A 17502-nucleotide genomic window follows, 5' to 3' on the forward strand; every position below is an offset into this window, starting at 1 on the left:
GCCCCCATCCCCAGATTTCTCATGGTGCCCTCTCAACTTCATTGCTAAAGACCAGGTCAAGCAAGAACAAGCATGGCACTGGCCTCTCCACTTGTCCCTGGACCTCCCCCAGGATTTCCACTTCTTTCTCCACACCTCACAGAGTCAACGACCGGGCCTAGGCGGGCCCCATTCCTATTTCCTCGTTTTCTACTAAATCTTGCTCTTTCCCACCCTGAAGAATCTGAATCCTCTCATCTTTCCCACTTTCACGTTTACATCTTTACCATTCTTTCTCTTGTTACCTTATCCTTATCCTTGTCCCTTGGACTCGTATAAATATAGATCAATCCTATCTCCTCGTCTCTCTTAAGATACCCAATAGCAAAAGCCTACCTACTTTGCCTTACCGCGTCTTTAAACCCCACCAACCAAGTCACTCAATCACAATACGCCTATACTCACTTAGTCCTGGCACTAAAATTACTTGACAAGACCTCGGCTATCACCATCGACATCTCGGAATTTGACCGTTTCACCGTGGACAATTCAGCTGGCTACAGAACAGACACGAGATAATATTGCAATACAAGGAACAACCCCGTACAATAAACGAGCAACCTTGACAACCACCTTACCGGCCGGCGTCCTTCCCTCGGCAATTTAGCCGCTTGTTCCACCCAAGTACAATCAACCCAACACAACTCAAACCTTTCACCTACACAGAACAACTACCGCTAAGATGCCCGGAATTCTCCCCATGAAGGTGATCAAGGTGGGCACCAGCTCTCAGAGTCGGATTGCACAGGCTTGTGATCGTTGCAGGAGCAAAAAGATTCGGTGTGATGGAATAAGACCTACATGTTCCCAGTGTGCCAACGTTGGCTTTGAATGCCGGACAAGCGATAAGCTTAGCCGCCGTGCATTCCCTCGTGGCTACACCGAATCTTTGGAGGAGCGCGTACGACAACTAGAAAGCGAAGTCCGAGAACTTAAGGACCTATTAGACGAAAAGGACGAGAAGATAGATATGCTCTCAAAAATCCACGGCAACCGACCGAGTCCTTCAATGCCGGTGAGCAGCCCGGCTGCACCAGAGTCCCGAAATGAAGCCCTGGCCACAAAAGAAGATACCTTCCGCGTACAAGCTGCACCCCTATTACTTGGAGTCGAGAATTCCGATTCTTACTTCATGGGCGCGTCTAGCGGTAGAACATTTATTGGTACTTCTCTCTCCATCATTTTCTATGAGTCAATGTAACTAACCATCTTGATAGAGTCCTTCAAGCGCAAGATCCGAGAAACCGGCAAACCTAGCACCGACTTCAACCCAGAGGCTTTCTTACATATCCAAGGCTGCAAGCCCCTTGGTCCCAAATCACCTGAGCAATCTCTTAGGGTTCCTCCTCGCCTCTTCTCTGACCGCTGTGTCAACGTTTACTTCCAAGAGTGGGCGCCTCTTTTCCCCATCCTTCACAAGCCCACATTCCTCCATGTCTACGAGGAGTTCGTCGCCGATCCTGAGAAGATCAAGGGCAACCACAAGCTCGCACAGCTCTACCTCGTCTTCAACATCGCGGGTCTGTCATCAGAGAAACCTGATCTCCCCCAACTTGCTGCCTGCGAGCAGCAATGGCAAACCTCTATGGATGCCATTCTCATGGAGGATACCATGAACACCCTACAGTGTCTGTCTCTCGCTCTCCTTTATTGCACCATGCGTGCCGACTACAAGCGATTACAGCACTACAAGGGCATCGCTGTTGGCCTCTCTCATCGCCTAGGTCTGCACCAGAGTCAGAAGAGATTCTCCTTCGGTGCTCTCACAATTGAGACACGAAAGAAGGTCTTCTGGACCATTTACACTCTCGATTGCTTTTCTGCCGCTACTCTGGGTCTTCCCAAGCTTCTCAAAGAAGAGGATATTCAGACCGAGTATCCTTGCGACACCGATGATGAGTATGTTACCGAAAAGGGCTTCCAGCCTACACTTCCTGGTGAGTATACTCGCCTGTCGAGTGCGCTAGCCTTGTTCCGTGCGACTCGTATTCTCGCCAAGGTGCTAGAGAAGAATTACCCCGCCTCAAGCTCCTACGAGATTTCACTTCAGCAGATGGCTGCTCTTGAGAGTGAACTTGATGCTTGGTATGACCAGCTGCCTTCTCATCTGCGACTGAACTTCGTCCAAGATAAGCCGTCCACAGATGTGACTGGTAGCCGCTCACCATTGTTGGCACTGGCCTACTACTTCATCCGAACACTTATCTATCGTCCGGCGGTAGGTTCCAGTTTGGGTTCTAAGGCAGCCTCGGCCCTGATGGCAACCGGAGCGTCGAGCAAGCACATCATTCAAATTGTTCAGCTACTCGAAGAACGCGGTATGACTTTCTCATTTTGTTTGAATAAGACTGATCTGTTGGTTGTTTGTGGCATGGCGCTACTCTACCACTCGATTGATCTCAAGCAAGACAGCAAACTTATGCGCGATGACGAGCGATTGGTAAATGCCGTGATTCATATCCTGGACAAGACTGAAGGCTCTGGCTCGCTGGACTTTAAGCGTGTGGCTAGCATGCTGGTCAAAGTCGACGAATCCGCTGTCTCGCCAATGCACACTTCACGTGAGGTGTCGATGCCCCCCGCGCCCGTCTCCAACCGAGGGTCGCCACCAAGAGGCATGGTTACCAAATCCAAGAAGAAGGGCAGCGCAGTCTACCCACTCGGTCAGCTCCCGGCCGCTGCAGCCAGCGAGAGCAACTTGATCGATCACCAGGAGAGGATGCGTCGCATGACGATGCCCTGCGTTGCCGACCAGCGACCAGAATTTTACCGTGCTCGGGGTCGTCAATCCTTTGACAATCTCCAGGCCGAGGTTCCTGTGATCCAGCGAGGACATCGCATGTCGATGTCTCCCAACCCAGACCGCAAGGCTTCCCCCCTGTCCCGTAACCTCGACTTCATGCCCTTTGCCCATTCGTCACAGTCGCCGCAACCAACATCGCCGCAACAGACCCGTGCACACTCTCATTCTGGCCCTACAAACCAGGCCCACCACATGATAGTGAACTCTTCTGTGGCTGCCGCTAAGGTGAACGGAGTTTCGACAACTGAGTGGGAGACATTACTTGGGTCATTGGATGGTGGAATGCACAACGTATACGATGCTATCTATGGTGGACAGGGACTTGTCAACGAGAGTGCAATCGCTGTTAGCAACTGTGGTGATTGGCCCCCCGACAACTGGGACCTTGGCGGTTTCAGCATCGCCGAGTTTGGAAACAACCCGCAGCCTCCCCAGAGCGTTCTCAGCATGAGTGACGAGAGCCTGAGCTCGGGTGAGGAGGTCGGCCCCTCGGAACTTGGACTGAGTGTGGAGAGCGTTGACTATCGCAACCACATGGTGCCTCAACAGCACGGCCATGAAGGATATATGATGTCTGACCGTATGGAGACGTTTCCTATCTTATAAGGGCGGCGGACAGAATGATACCACGGGATAAAATCTCTTTGAACTTGATATGGATCTGATAACGGAGTTAATAATGGGGACATGAATTCTAATGATGTGATGAATCGGGGATCGGACTGGGAAATAACTGTCACTGAGTGTTTTTATTTGAGCGATTGCTTTTATATTGGCTAACTATTATACCTGGGAAGAGGAAACAACCAGACTCTTGGCGTTATTTTGAAGTCTCTTGACTCTCTTCAGAGAAAACAGGGGCGTGGAATAAGGATGATGGTCAGTTCAAGGACCGGCCTCGCAATGCGGCATGCTAGATCATCTAGTTATTAGCTCGTACCTTGCAAAAGAATGAAAGAACGCAGACAAACAACACCACCTGTCCAGCAGTTAAGAAATGTGATACACGTAGTTGGTACGCTCTGGGCCGGTGTGTTTGATCGCTGGCTTCCGACGTCGAGAGCTTTCCTGGCAGCTTCCAATCGCACGTATCTGGCTCCACCGGCCGCCCGGCCTTGCAGAAAAAGCAGTACGCAGCAATAAGAGTCGACGTCTGCTCAAGGGAAGATTGGACCGGATCTGACATACGTTGCCGGTGTTGGAGAAGCCAAAGGACCGGGCCACAGCAGCAAGGACATGGGCACTGAAGGAAGCCGCATGATCTGAACCGGATAGACACAAGATTGGCTCTTTGCAGTATGCATTAGCCATAGCCCGTGTGCCCCGGGAAATGACCCGGGCGTACATCTTATACTGTCTAAGGTGTGCATTACTGTTTCTTGGGGTCAGTGTTTGCGACAGCCAGTACTTGATGGGCTTTGAAATTTTTCGAGACCATTAATGAGAATTCATTGAAAGTTGAGAGCGGTCTTGTTGAGTTTGTTATTTGTCTTTTGGCGATTCTGCACATGGCTTTAGAGCACCATTAACTCTCCACAGTACTCCTATCTACTTTCTTCTCCAATTAGCTCAAGTGACTGGTGGGTGCTCTGGGCGCTCTGCATACTCAACCATCGACCTAAAGCCTAGCCCGCTGTCGAGTGCATGGTCAAGCCTGGTATGACCTGATTCAGGTAGGTCTGGGATTCGAGATTGAGCCTGATGGAAGACAAAGGTTGAGAGCATGGTCGACTATCTGAATACCTGAGCTACATCACAGTCTTTGACACGAGCTTGATTGAATGGCAGTTCGAAATCAAAAACAGCATTCATTTCTTGCCGTCTGTTGAGGTAGCATCACAGGAGTGAGGCTGGTGAAGTCAAGTGTGGCCGTGCACAATACGTAACGACTAACTAACTTAAGACCGTGGAATGACGTCTCCAAGTGAATCAGGCTGTCACGACTCCCCAATTTTGCTATCTCGTGTTTCCTTTCTTAGCAGTGGATCTAATGGAGAAAGCTCCATTGACCATGGCCAACGAAAGCGCTTGAGCGCCCTGGTCTTAACTTGTCTCCAGAATCCATGAGCTTGAGTTTCCTAAGCAAGAAAGCGTGTTTTCATCGATTTGTTTGGTCACTTCAGTCGTTTCATTGTTGGGGACTCTATTGCGAGCGAGTGTATAACCGTAACCCTTCTAGACTTTTATCAACTTGGCTTCGTCAGTATCCGCAAACATCGACAATGGCGGCGGAGAGACGGTCTTTAATTAAGGATGACGCCCAACCAGGGCCTGTTCCTCAAGGTCAGACACGCCAACTCGAAGATAGGCCTTTACAACACCACTAAATTCACCTCATAACAGCACCATGGGCCACCGCCAGACCGTCACCACGAGATCCTTCACGGCGACTCCCACAGGCAATCGCTCATCGCGGCGCGAAGCTTGATTGGCCCGAAAACACCATGGCTGCCTTCCGAGGTGCAGTCGAAGCTGGTGCTCATGCGATAGAAACCGATATTCATATCTCGGCCGATGGTGTTGCTGTGATATCACATGTAAGTTAGAGTAGTAGGTCCGCTCTCCACCATGGCATGCTAATCTCCATCACAACTTGGTTTACTTGGCTCGGCTCGGCTCAGCTTACATTTGAGCAGGATGCATCCCTCAAACGCTGCTTTGGCATAGACGCTCGCATTGGAGAATGCTCATGGGAGTATCTCAGCACTTTACGTACAGTAGCCGAGCCTCATGAACCTATGCCGCGGCTCAAAGACTTTCTTCAATGGTTGATTGGGCCGAAAATGGAAGACATTTGGGTTGTTCTAGATATCAAGGTCTGCTGCATCAGCTCAAGCATGTGTCATAAGACGGAAGCTAATGCAGGCCTCCCAGCTGGATGATGACCCGGTAGAATTGATGGCTGCAATTGCGAGGGATCTAGACAGCGTTCAGGCACCTGTGCCATGGAATCAACGTATTATCCTGGGGTGCTGGAATGTAAGTTGTATTTCCTAAGCTGACACCCTTATCGCAGTTTCTATACTTCCACGTAGATGCTTTGTTACATCTTGCAGCTGACATACTTAAAAGGCATCATTCCTGCAGGCCGCACGTAGTCAATTCCCAACTTATCCATTGGCCCATATCAGCACCTCCCTCTTATATTCACACCACTTCTTGCGTGTCCCTAACCTCGGCTTCAATCTCAACCACAAGACTCTCATCGGTCCATCGGGAAGACTCTTTCTGCGTGAACTTCGACAGACTGACAAGCTTCTCATGACGTGGACAGTCAACGAACCTCGCCGCATGGAATGGTGTATCCGCCAGAATCTGGGTCACCCGCGACACCTTAATGGGAACATCGAGGGACCAGCCTTGATAGATGGTGTCATCACTGACAATCCTCGTTTGTACCTCGAGATGTGCGAGAAGTTTGAGAACGAGATGGATGGCAAGGTCGCCAGACCAAGGCTAGCTCTGGTTGAGAGGATAAGGAAAAAAGCAGAGATGGTAGCCATCGTCATCCTGACGGAAACCTTGATGATGGCCTACCATGTTCTCCGGAGGATGCAGGGCAAGTTTGATTTTCTTCAAGACCGCCGGAGTTTGGATAAATAGTAGACGAAATATGAGGAGTAATATCAGAAAAGGATGCCACTAATGGCCTAGGTAACGTTGTACTTTAAATACAGTGACAGAAGTAGGACAATTTACTGGCTTCGTGGGCTACGCCAGGCTTACATTTGGCACAAATGTGCCCATTAACCTTGAAAGCGTTGGTCGTTCAGGGTGAATATATGCAGTCGTCATCGTACTAGCACTGCCCTGGCAGAGCTGACCCTCACCATAGGCTTACGTATTGACCATGACAGAGGAAACGTCGGATCATCAGAATTATAGTGACTATTTACTAAGGTCTATCTAGTGACAAATCCTTTTGGGCTCCAAGTAGACTCTATGTCGAGATATGGATGCAATCCACCCTGCCCTGTCTTTTGGTTCTAGCCGTAACGCAATGTGTAAAAAAAAACATAACAACCGAAACGCTGCTCATGATGCCCCTGTCTTTGTGTTCTCCCTCAAATTTCGACGTCAATATCCAGGTCTAGTGACCCAATCACATCGTCATCCATCAGCGGCTTATGTATAGTAGGGATGCCCTTCTCCTTATGCTTCTCCTCTTGCAACTTTGCAAGATGAGGTAGTAGTTGAGATTTGGATGCCGCCTTCGGTGTGCTGGTCCCAGGAGTATTGGCTCCGCTGCCGTTAGCCGCTGGCTTTTGTTCCACTTTCTCGTTAGCATCATAAACGAACTTGGCCTTGGTCCTTAGTCGTCTTGACATGTCACCTTGGTAGGTTTCACCACGCTTAAGGGCTGCCTCGATCTCCTTCGACTTCGCTTTCTCCTTCAACTGGGCCTTTCGTACAGCTTCCGCATTCAAGCGCCGGTTTTCTCGGTTACGCTCAGCCAGTCGATCTTGCTCAGTTTGGCCCTTGGGTACTTCGTTGTGCTTTGATGAGCCCAGACTCGTCCTGAATGCTAAGCGCTGGGAACCAAGGTTGTCGAGCTCTTCCTGTAACTCTTCGGCCTTATCGTGCTCGCCACGTTGTCTTGCTTCCTCAAGTAAGTGGGCGATGCGCTCTCGCTCGGCGGGGTCGAATCGCCGTTTCAGCTCCTTTATCCGTGCCAGTCGAGCCTTAATTTCCTCTGTGGTCCATGAATGATTAATCAAGCCGTTGATCTCATCGATTTTATCCGTAAGGAAAGCCTTGCTTGGAAGTGTCACACCCTCATTATGGCATGTGACCTTGTACCGATTGAGCTCGTTCTGTGGTCTGGTCAGTATCAATCCAGGAAAGTGGTGTAGTTTAACATACGTCTGTGAACTTTCCGCTCGAGGCGGCGATGAAAGGAAACTCCTTGATTGCCTTACCATGCGCCGCCTTGACATACTGATCTGTAACGAATGCACCGTTAGGCCCCTGAAGAGCATAGGGTCGACCGGTCGTGAAGCCTACGACATATGTCAGTCCTACTGCTGTACTATACTATTTGTTACAAACCTTTGATGGCTGCCATGCGATACTGCTCGATACCAGTTTCAGGGTGCGGTCCAAGAGCAATACGTATATAACATCCAGTGATAGCCTGCTCGAATCCAGGTGTGAAACAGACCTGAGCGAACTCGTTTCGCCCCAATCGAACACGGTCATAATCGCGTAACTCAGCTGGCGGTTGATCGCGATTTTCGTCGGCATCGGGAGTTGGGGAGCGTCCGCGGTTATAGTCATCGTCACTATCCTCAGCCCCAGAGTTACGTCTGCGTGGAGAGTAATTATCCTTTCGTCTCTCGAGATCCTCCCGTCGACGTGCTTTCTCTGCCTTGGCTTGGCGCAAAGAGTCCATCGCGGTTTCCCTCTTACTCTCTGTGCGCGGTCGTGATGCCTTTCGATCGCCATCTTCCAGCTCCGCAGTTCCAGCACTGCGCTTCTTTTTGACCTGTTTGCGCTCCTCATTCTCCATGTTACTCACCATCTGGCGAAGCAGGCGGTTCTGTCGCTGACGCTCTATGTCCGTCATACGCTCAGCAATAAGCTGTTCACGTTCGAGTTCTGGCAAGGCCATGATCTCTGCCTTTTCCTTCTGACTCTTGTATCTACCATCAATTGGGTAGGCCTCGTCGTCGTCATCTGTAGCCGCTGCTCGACCTCGCGATGGTTCATCGTCGGAGTCAGATTCATCCATGGGAGCGGACTCAAGGGAATTTGGCGTTCCTGGTGCAGACCTAAATCACGATGGGTCAGCATACTGTAAGGATATGGCAGTGATCTGGGTGAGCCGCCAGTAGTAAGCGGACCAGGAGACCAAGACAGTATTCAAGCTCAGATCATCATGCCACTAATTTAAGGAACATCACTCACGCCTCGCCCTCCTCCTCAGAGTCATCGTTTGCTCGTCGCGACTTCTTTCCCGCCGCTTTCTTGGAACCACTTCTCTTCGCTGGAGGCGGCGATCGCGATCCGCCTCTGCTCTCGTTGCCAGAACCTTCATCATCAGAATCTCCACCTGCGAGAGCGAGAAGCTCGTCGTCGACGTCAGACATGGCGACCTTGTGGTGAGCCAGTAATGACACAGAACGCAATGACTTTAGGGGACAACGGTCGTATGGCTAGGCGCAACCGCGTTACACGCGTATTAGGTGAACCAAGGGAGAATTTGGTGATAGAAAAGGGTCGAGGGAGATGCGTAATCGTGCGCGCAGGGGGTCGAGCGATGAAAGAGGCGGAAGTGTGGAAGAGAAGAGGATTGTGCGTAAAGCAGAAGAGCACAATAGCTTCTCCTTCAAGACTTGTTCTGAATTCGTAGTTCCCACCCAACACCTCATTGGGCAAGGTTATGTCATGCTGCTGCACGTGTGTGGCTGGTGCGAATGCCGGGGAAGCTTTAGTCCGTTCTCGGTGAGCGGACTACTCACCGAGAATGTCCGCGCCCGTCATACTCATCGTTCGATTTCAGGGTCCGCCATCAATTGATGATTGAGAAGTAGACTAGGGTCTGTGTAGCAAACATGGCTTCATCCAGAACTCTTGCCAAACCTCTGCGCTCTCTTTTAGTGCGATCAACACCAAGTCTTTACAAGTCATGTATTCGCACCATCGCAACGGCTCCAGCCTCAGTCTCAACGTCTGAGCCTCCCAAGAAACTCAAAGCACTCACCCAGGAGCAACGTGATTTCCTCGACTCTGCTGTAGGACTTCCGAGACCAGTTCATTTGATTGGTGACTGATATGCTGTTAGCTTCGTGTCAATCAAGCTGGTGAGCTTGCTGCAGTCCTCATTTATGCTGCCCAATCACCCATCCTTCTCCGATCAAAGCCTCATCTCCGCAAGCTGATGGCGCATATGTACGATCAAGAAGACGGTCACTTTAAGACCTTTAATAGCCTCATTCACAAGCATCGTATTCGCCCTACTGCCCTGTACCCTTTGTGGTCCGTTATGGCTACTGGTCTTGGATGGTCTACCGCTATGCTCGGTTACGAAGCTGCTATGGCTTGTACAGAGGCTGTCGAGACAGAAATTGGTGGCCACTACAATGAACAAATTCGGACATTACTGGAAATGATTACGCAGTGGGAAGCCGAGGGTTACGAAGTCGGCAAGGAGTTGTCAGATCTTGTCAAAACCCTCAGGGTGATAAGAGATGAAGAACTGGAGCATCTCGATCATGCTGTAGAACATGATGCACAAAAGGCAGAGCCTCACTGGCTTCTCACTGGCGTCATCCGCGCAGGTTGCCGAGGTGCTATCTGGGTAAGCGAAAGAGTTTGAAGCCTCAAATCAGATGTATTATAATTGTAATATAGGCCTACGCAAGGCTCCCTGGACAAACATGTATGAATAAGAACAAGGAGATAGAAAGAAACATGCGCGTGTGAGAGAGGATGGACGCGCTTGTCGAATGCTTCCCATAAATAAAGCGCAAAAACACCTGATCAACTCCTTGCCATGCCTTGTGCAAAGTTAGAGTCAGATTACACTATTTCAAGGAGAGCAGGATCAAGGGCACGTTTAGTTACTTCATTTTGTTAGTACTCAGTCGTTCACATGAAGAGCTGGACTTACTAGATTGCCAAGGGGGCAACGCCATCGACTTGGTAACCCCAGTTCCCGTTCTGCTCTTCCGTAAGGAGCCAATCATAAGGGAACTGCACAATGTTGCCCTGGACCATATTTAAAAGCTCTTCAGCCTGCCCTCGTGATGGCATGTCATCGATACTGAAACCGCGTCTGCTATTCTTAGTGGTTGCACGGCGTCTGCGCTTCACTGAGCCAAACTGCCCCGGTGGAGGGGCATTGGTATCCCTTGAGGATGGTTTCTCGAGTGTCGAAAAAGTAGTGCGCCTCTCTCTGTCCTTGGTACCTGTCTGCGGGTCAAGGTATCTTCCAGTGCTGCCTCCATCGAAGGCAGGGAATGGGGTATCCCCGGGCGAGTAGACAGGAGATAATGCCTCTATATGTTGATGTGCATCAAGACCATTCTCATTCTCCAGCCCAGTGTTAGGTCGTGATGATATAGCCTCACCATCTTTCATTGCTTGTTTTTCATCAGCACCGTGTTGGCTTTCGTCAGGAATAACGATTTTGATTCTATCCTCCTCATGGTGGCCAAGAGAGAGTTTCTCGGTCATTTTTCCGATTGCTTTCTCCGCTTCAGTTTCAACAGCCTTGGCCATCACCTCTGGTCCTGGTGCACTAACACCTGCACCACCCGCAGTGGATCCACGATGTCTCGAGGATGGAGGAAACTCCGAGTCTTCACCTCTGGATCGGCCACCTTCCATGCTTGCCCGGAACCTCTCGCCGTAGGTCGTGTACTCTCGATATTCCGCCCAAGTGCTCACTTCAGAATCCGGCATGCAGCGGAACACTCGGCGATAGAGCTTGGTGTTGTTTTGAGCGGCGCGATTCCAAATTTCGTCAATAAAGTTGGGGTTGACCGGATCTACCATACAGTCTTTGTCAATGTGTGCTAAATGAATATCTGCGGCCATCGGATGGAAAACACCATTAACCGGTTTTCCCGTTTCAGGATCGATATGTAGTGGAGGGCCGCCAATGTCAGTATCGTCGCTTATGGGCAAAGACGGTAGCTGTGCAGGACGGGGCAGACCAAGTTGATCTGTAGTGCGACGATTCAGAGCTGGCACAGGGGGGAGGCCGTCGTTGTGGTTCCCTGGGTCCAGATATCGGTTATCAGGTTGGGGACCGTGCGGCTGTGTTTCCTTGGGTGATTGCAGTGTCCCCTTGCCTTCATTGCTTATATTGTTGACAAGAACTTCGCGACCATTAATGATAACGGAATCGCGGCCAGCATCAAGGCCAGATTTCTCGGCAGTCTTCCAACGGTCAGGCCCATAACCGGTCACGTCCAGCTCGTGCTTGACCTTATCCTCTGCTTGATTGATGACAATGCTATCCATTTCTGCGTTGCTGTCGCTGCTGCTGCTGCTGCTACTACTGCTACTGCTCTCTTCAATCTCAACAGCAGCATCCAGGTCATGGTTGATACTTGGAATACGTGGGTGCTCCGGGCGCTTTGGTGAAAGCTTTGATGAGTCGGCAGGACCACCATTCTCTTCATTATATATATCCTCCATCTCTTTCTCGAAATCTTGACGGTCAAGCTCTGCCTGGCGCTCTTGCTCGAGTATTTCGTCGACATCGAGGCCGAGATGTTCTCGCATCAGTCGAAGTCGGAGTGTGTGAGCAAAACGGCCAACCTGATATGGTCTTCCAGCCATTGTCGAGTTGATCATGTCAGTATCTCGAACGATTGCAGCACACTCCGAGTCACGACTACCAAGCATTGATCGTTCATTAATGTTGGCGGAGCCGATAAGAGCCACGCGATCATCAACAATGATTGTCTTGGCGTGGATGTAGAGTTGCTCGGTGACAAGAACATCGTTACTCATGATTCCCCACTGGCGAAGCGAGTAGAAGGCGATGTAGTCTTCCGGCTCAATGCCAGCAGCTCGAAGCCTGCCAAAGATGGACTGATCACCTCTACAGATACTAGCGTACTGGCACATCAAGATCAGGCGAACACTTGTACCCTCCTGTTCGTCGACTGTGTTCTGAAACCCAGGCATGAGGGGAATGACAATAACGCATCGCCAGTCTTCGTCATTCTCGTGGGCCCGTATGATTCGCTCGACAAGAGCGTCGCCGATACGGTTCACGATTCTGGTGTTATATGCTTCAGTACTGGTAATGAAAAACTGGTTTTCCATATAGACAAAATGATCTGACTCCTCGATCATTTTGATGTATGCATTCTGAATACTGTGCTCAGTCTGCTCGATACCCAAAGACCAGGTGGTGGCAGATCGAAGAATCTGGACTTCGCAAGTGCCAGTTAGACCCAGCTCCTTCAACTCATCTACATTAGCATCCGGCGGCGGGAGCAGGAAGGGCAATGGACGGGTAGGCTTCCGTCCTCGGCGAAGATAGTTCCAACGCTGGACGAAGTGGCGCGTCAAGTCTCTTGCAGGCTGACCCACAACCTGCATGGCAACATCATGCCAAGGCATGCGAGGTACCTTGCTTCGGTCGTACATTTCCTCGTATGGCTCGTTGAGCCTGAAGAAGTCCTGTACTCGAGGATTTGAATAGTCTTTTCCGGGGAACAACTGGCAATGCTCTGCATCCTTAGGTGTCTCGGACATCTCAAATCCAGTTGGTTTATCGTCGATGATAGGGTGCTGAGGACAATCCCATCGTCCAAAGCACAAATCAATTCCTCCAACAAAGGCTACATCGTGATCCACGATACAGATCTTCTCGTGGTGAGCAAAGAAGAACTGGTTCTTCTTGAATTGGTTGGGGGATCGTTGTACGAAGATGTTAGGGTGTAGGTTCAACAATGAAAACTTGGTATACTCGGAATCTATCGGAATGGCAGCTTCGACGTTTCGGTACACTATGACAAAGACTTTGACACCTTCTCTAGCCTTTTTCTGTAGAAGTCTGTCAAGTCGCCATTTCTGGCTGATAGCTGCTGGCCTGCGCATGTACAGCTCGGGACTCAGCCACCAATCGTGGATGTAGATGACATCGCGGGCCATATTGATAGCTCGAGAAACATTCCACATATAGTCGCGACCGTCGACGAGCCATTGGGCAAATACATGGTTTCGTACAGGGGAGAAACTGTCAAATCGTTTGTTCTGATACCAGGGAGTTTGCTTGAGCATCTGGTTGATCGAATCCTCGAACTGCTTCATCACGGATTGGTTGCGGGAGAAGAGGCGGACCTTGCGTTCAGATGAACGAAGAGTCATTGTGTGATGTTTGTCAGGGGGTGCCTCCACAGTCAAATCAATCTCAGCCTTCTTCTCATTAGAACCAATTACCTTGACCTTACTTCGCTTCGAGGAAATACTGAACTTCGAATCGACAAGGTACACATCAAAAATGTTCATGTTTTCAGGGGACTCTACGCAGACGATGTAGCTCTGTCGTACGAGGAACCATTTTCGACTGTGTCGAGAGATAACCTTCGCTGGTGTCAAAGCACGGCGAAAGTCTAGACCCTTCGAAGGTTGGATATGAAGGTAACACTCTTTTCCGTGGTAACTACCCTCGGCGGCGAGGCGAACGCCAAGGGCCGAGAGTTCGAGAAAGCGGCAGAGGCGGTTGCTGTCAGCTCTGAACATGAGCCATCTGATCATCTCAGACAGATATTTTTCAAGAATACGCCGCTGCTTCTCAACATAACGTTGTCTTCGCGTTGCCATATCCATAGCAGGCATTCCTGGGCCCTCAGGATTGGACATATCCCCGGGATCGGTGATACCTGTGGATCTGCGCCTCGGGCCCATCCCAAGGAAATTACGAGACTTTCTTCGTGGAAGGCCACCGGGGTGTTCGGGGTCACTGAAAATGCCGTCTCCTGCTGCTTCGGTTGCTGTACCTTCGCCAGCTGTCTCTTCTTCTCCGCGAATACTGGCTTGATCTTCTTCATCGCTTTCTTCACCCTTCTTGCGGGCACCACGAAGATAAGGGAAGGCCGAGTATGGAAATTTGGGTTGCTTCGGCCGGCCGCCTAAGTCCATACGCCCAGGCATGTACTTTTCGTTGTTGATAGCAAACTTATAACGCAAATGTAGATTGTAGATATCTCTAAGCGTTCGAGTTACTGTCCAGCTCATTCTGCTCGGTCCACTTCCGTATTCCAGTTCTATGGTGAACAACCAGTGTCGATCCTTGTCGTCATCCTCCATGGGGGAGCTATCGGTGATGCGAAGCTTGAGCTGCTCAAGGAGAACCGGGATTCTCTTATTCCCGTGTTCGTCTCTTTGTATCATGCTAGCAAGCATAAGAACGGCGGGAGCACCAGCCCTTAGTTCGGCCATCAACTCAGCCGATTTGAAATAATCAAAACGATCTTCTTTCTTCTGTCGAAGCAGTTTGAGGGTGTTCTTGACTTGCTTCCACTTCTGGGCACCAAAGGTGGACGCACGTTCAGAAGTGAAGAAGGGACGTCGAGGTGTCATGGCATCACCATCCGAAACGCCTCCACCACCAAAAACGGTGATTCGGCGGACGTGACCTGTTCGTCGTCCAACCACTCCAGGACTTTCAACTTCATCAGCTTCCTCGCCATGGGGTCGCACAGCGGAAGTCATCCAAGAGTTTCCTCTACGGAAAGCCATTCCCAGGCGATCTCGACCTTCACCTTCAGAGACACCATAATCAGGGACAGTTGCATCGGGCATACTTGCACGGCGCTTGACCAACTGGTCGAAGTTATTCAGCACATCGATGTCGCTTACAAAGTGCCGAGGTGTTCCGGGGGTGGAAGCGTTTGCCTTCTTTGCGCGGCGCATCCTCCTCTTCTGTTTCTTTTTCTTCGATTTGCCATCTCCGGGGCTGCCCTCATCGGCCGTTTCCTCGGCGTCAGCATCAGCGTCAGTGTCCTCCTCTGTCAAAGTGCCAGGGACTCCACGGTTCGGTCGTGTCGGGGAGTTGATGTTGGATTGAATGCCTTGACTCGAAGGTCCAGCCACAGTGGATGACTTTGGTGTTGACACGCCACCATTGTTAGTGAGAGCCTTGAGTTTGGACATCAAGGAGGCACCACGAGATTTGCCTGGGGTTTCTGGCTCTTCCCATGAATTGCCTCGCATGAATGTTGGAGGAGTATCAACTCCATCTGCACGGGTGAACTGTATACTCGGCCTCGAAGGCGCCTGGCTATTGTCTTGACCCTCAGCGTCAACAACCAGACCAAAGTCTCGGTCGCTAATGCCATGGTCCTTGAGCGACTTGGTCGAAGCTGGGGGGGATCTTGGTATGGCCGATGAAGGCGCCGAGCCGTGGCCCGAAGTCAGTTCATTTGAAGCTGGTTTCGTTTCTTTGGTCGAACCTAGAGGGTCTGACGAGGCTGGAATTTTGAGATCGACAGGAGGTAGAAGAGTATCGGAGGTTGGTTTGGAAATAGGGGGAGTAGCATGTTGGAAATTCTTGTTCGCGGGAGAAACAGAACGAGGACTGACGTCCATGGGCGAGACGTCCCCGTCTGGTCGATGCTGCGTCATGGCGAGTCGTCGCGCTCGATTCGAAGGTCTGATGGCAGTCCTATACTACCTAATTGACAAGGACAACAGGCGAGCTGGAAAATGGTATTATGTGTTCAACTGTTGCAGCCACGCTAAACATGCTGAAAGGAACAGGAAATAGTCAAACTTGGAAATGGCAGTCTATACGCGGTCGTTCTTTTGTCACAAGCAAGCACAGAGTGTGTGGTTCGTAAAAGGGGGCCTTCAAGCGTCGCACGCACGTATGTTGGTCGCGCTGCGAAAGGTGGTGACGAACTGAACAAAACAAGCGGTCGATGAAGAGGGATGAATGGCGGAACAGCCGATATGGTTTTAGTACTGTAGTCGAGAAAAGGGTTTACTGTACAGCGATATCGTCTCCGTCACGAGACCTGTGTCGGGCAATAAATATCGGGGTTCAAAGGGAGTTTGGCACCCTTTAATGATGGTCAAGATACCGAAATTTTGGGAGACGACCTGCCTGACCCTTGTCAAGTCAGTCGCGGATGGACGATCTGTCCAGGTTCCTCTCTGCGCATTTGATGGAGAAGAAAGAACAGAGCTCCATTGAATTTCGAGTCTGCCCGGTCCACCGTTTAAACTAGAAACGGCATAGACTGTAATTAGAGCATCCTTATTGCACCTACTCCCTGCAGAAGCCCCCTAGAGGGCGACGGAATCCACCTGGGTAGTCCCTTAAGTTAGAAGTTAGGTAGAGAGACGTTGTCAAGCTACCTGCCAGACTAAGGTCCTGAAACCAATCCGTGAAAACGCCCGCAACGCCTCCCGCCCATCTCGACAAGATCCTCATAATAAATGGATGCGTTTCAGGGTGAAATAGCGATCAACATTGGATTAGTATAGATAACTTTTCTGTAACTGTGACTTCAACCGGCTTTATCATTATTATCATGACCTAAGTGTAAATCATTTCACCGATGTCTTTATTATGATAATTCCAATGGCTTGTTCCAACCTCTGGATGTCTCATGCTGGGCCTATCAGAGGAAATTAAGGTTGAAATTAATCGAATTATCTCTAAGGGTTGACTAAATCTGCCAACCCAAATACGTATTTACTCTGTATGTATATAAAATGGATTTATGTTCTTTTTGCATCAGTCGCTCTACAAAAATGCGCATGAAAGCATGCTATTAACAATATTGCTCGTGGAATAACATGCTTAATTGTCGTAGTCGCCGACTTATTGATATGGAGATCTGCAATATAGACTACAGAGTTGTATCCGCAAGGCTGTGGGAACTCAATCGATGAGGAAAGCCATATCGACAGTCTCAACGCGATTGCTACGATGTAAGTCGGCAAGTCGGTATGCATAGTCTTTTGGGACGTGTCTGCTACAGTATATTACTCATTATGGGTTCCACCTGAACAACATACTGTCATATCTCATCCTCCTTAATCAAGTTCGTATCTCACAGTGATGATTATCTCTTATTATACCACCAATTCACAATGATGATAACCATTGTACTGACACTATTACACGCTATGATAGATATCATCTCCATTTCTGTGGCTGCACTTGCGGTTTGGCATATGGCAAA

The 17502-nt window shown here is 50.0% G+C and overlaps 5 protein-coding genes across 5 annotated transcripts; 3 read left to right on the forward strand and 2 right to left on the reverse strand.

Moving 5' to 3' along the window:
• Positions 1-721: 721 nt before the first annotated feature.
• BKA55DRAFT_593103 (fungal-specific transcription factor domain-containing protein) lies at positions 722-3448 on the forward strand (the record flags this gene model as incomplete). The annotated part of the gene is made up of 2 exons (XM_046195502.1): positions 722-1202; positions 1257-3448. 2 exons carry the CDS (start codon positions 722-724, stop codon positions 3446-3448), a joined length of 2673 nt encoding a protein of 890 aa, XP_046051460.1.
• Positions 3449-5286: 1838 nt separating this feature from the next.
• Positions 5287-6445, forward strand: BKA55DRAFT_593104 (PLC-like phosphodiesterase; the record flags this gene model as incomplete). Its single annotated transcript, XM_046195503.1, has 4 exons — positions 5287-5379; positions 5464-5658; positions 5717-5821; positions 5915-6445. 4 exons carry the CDS (start codon positions 5287-5289, stop codon positions 6443-6445), a joined length of 924 nt encoding a protein of 307 aa, XP_046051461.1.
• A 461-nt stretch (positions 6446-6906) lies between these two features.
• On the reverse strand, positions 6907-8931 carry BKA55DRAFT_507423 (uncharacterized protein; the record flags this gene model as incomplete). The annotated part of the gene is made up of 4 exons (XM_046187339.1): positions 6907-7656; positions 7706-7842; positions 7892-8613; positions 8750-8931. 4 exons carry the CDS (start codon positions 8929-8931, stop codon positions 6907-6909), a joined length of 1791 nt encoding a protein of 596 aa, XP_046051462.1.
• Positions 8932-9318: 387 nt separating this feature from the next.
• BKA55DRAFT_641527 (ubiquinone biosynthesis protein COQ7-domain-containing protein) lies at positions 9319-10267 on the forward strand (the record flags this gene model as incomplete). The annotated part of the gene is made up of 3 exons (XM_046197138.1): positions 9319-9576; positions 9627-10142; positions 10196-10267. Exons 1-3 carry the CDS (start codon positions 9397-9399, stop codon positions 10265-10267), a joined length of 768 nt encoding a protein of 255 aa, XP_046051463.1. The 5' UTR covers positions 9319-9396.
• Positions 10268-10280: 13 nt separating this feature from the next.
• Positions 10281-16100, reverse strand: BKA55DRAFT_335178 (uncharacterized protein). Its single transcript, XM_046185728.1, has 2 exons — positions 10455-16100; positions 10281-10407 (listed from the first exon to the last, which is right to left on the reverse strand). Exons 1-2 carry the CDS (start codon positions 15932-15934, stop codon positions 10401-10403), a joined length of 5487 nt encoding a protein of 1828 aa, XP_046051464.1. The 5' UTR covers positions 15935-16100; the 3' UTR covers positions 10281-10400.
• Positions 16101-17502: the final 1402 nt, after the last annotated feature.

Source organism: Fusarium redolens (genome assembly GCF_020744475.1).
Source record: "Fusarium redolens strain MPI-CAGE-AT-0023 chromosome Unknown BKA55scaffold_6, whole genome shotgun sequence".
Classification (NCBI taxonomy): domain Eukaryota; kingdom Fungi; phylum Ascomycota; class Sordariomycetes; order Hypocreales; family Nectriaceae; genus Fusarium; species Fusarium redolens.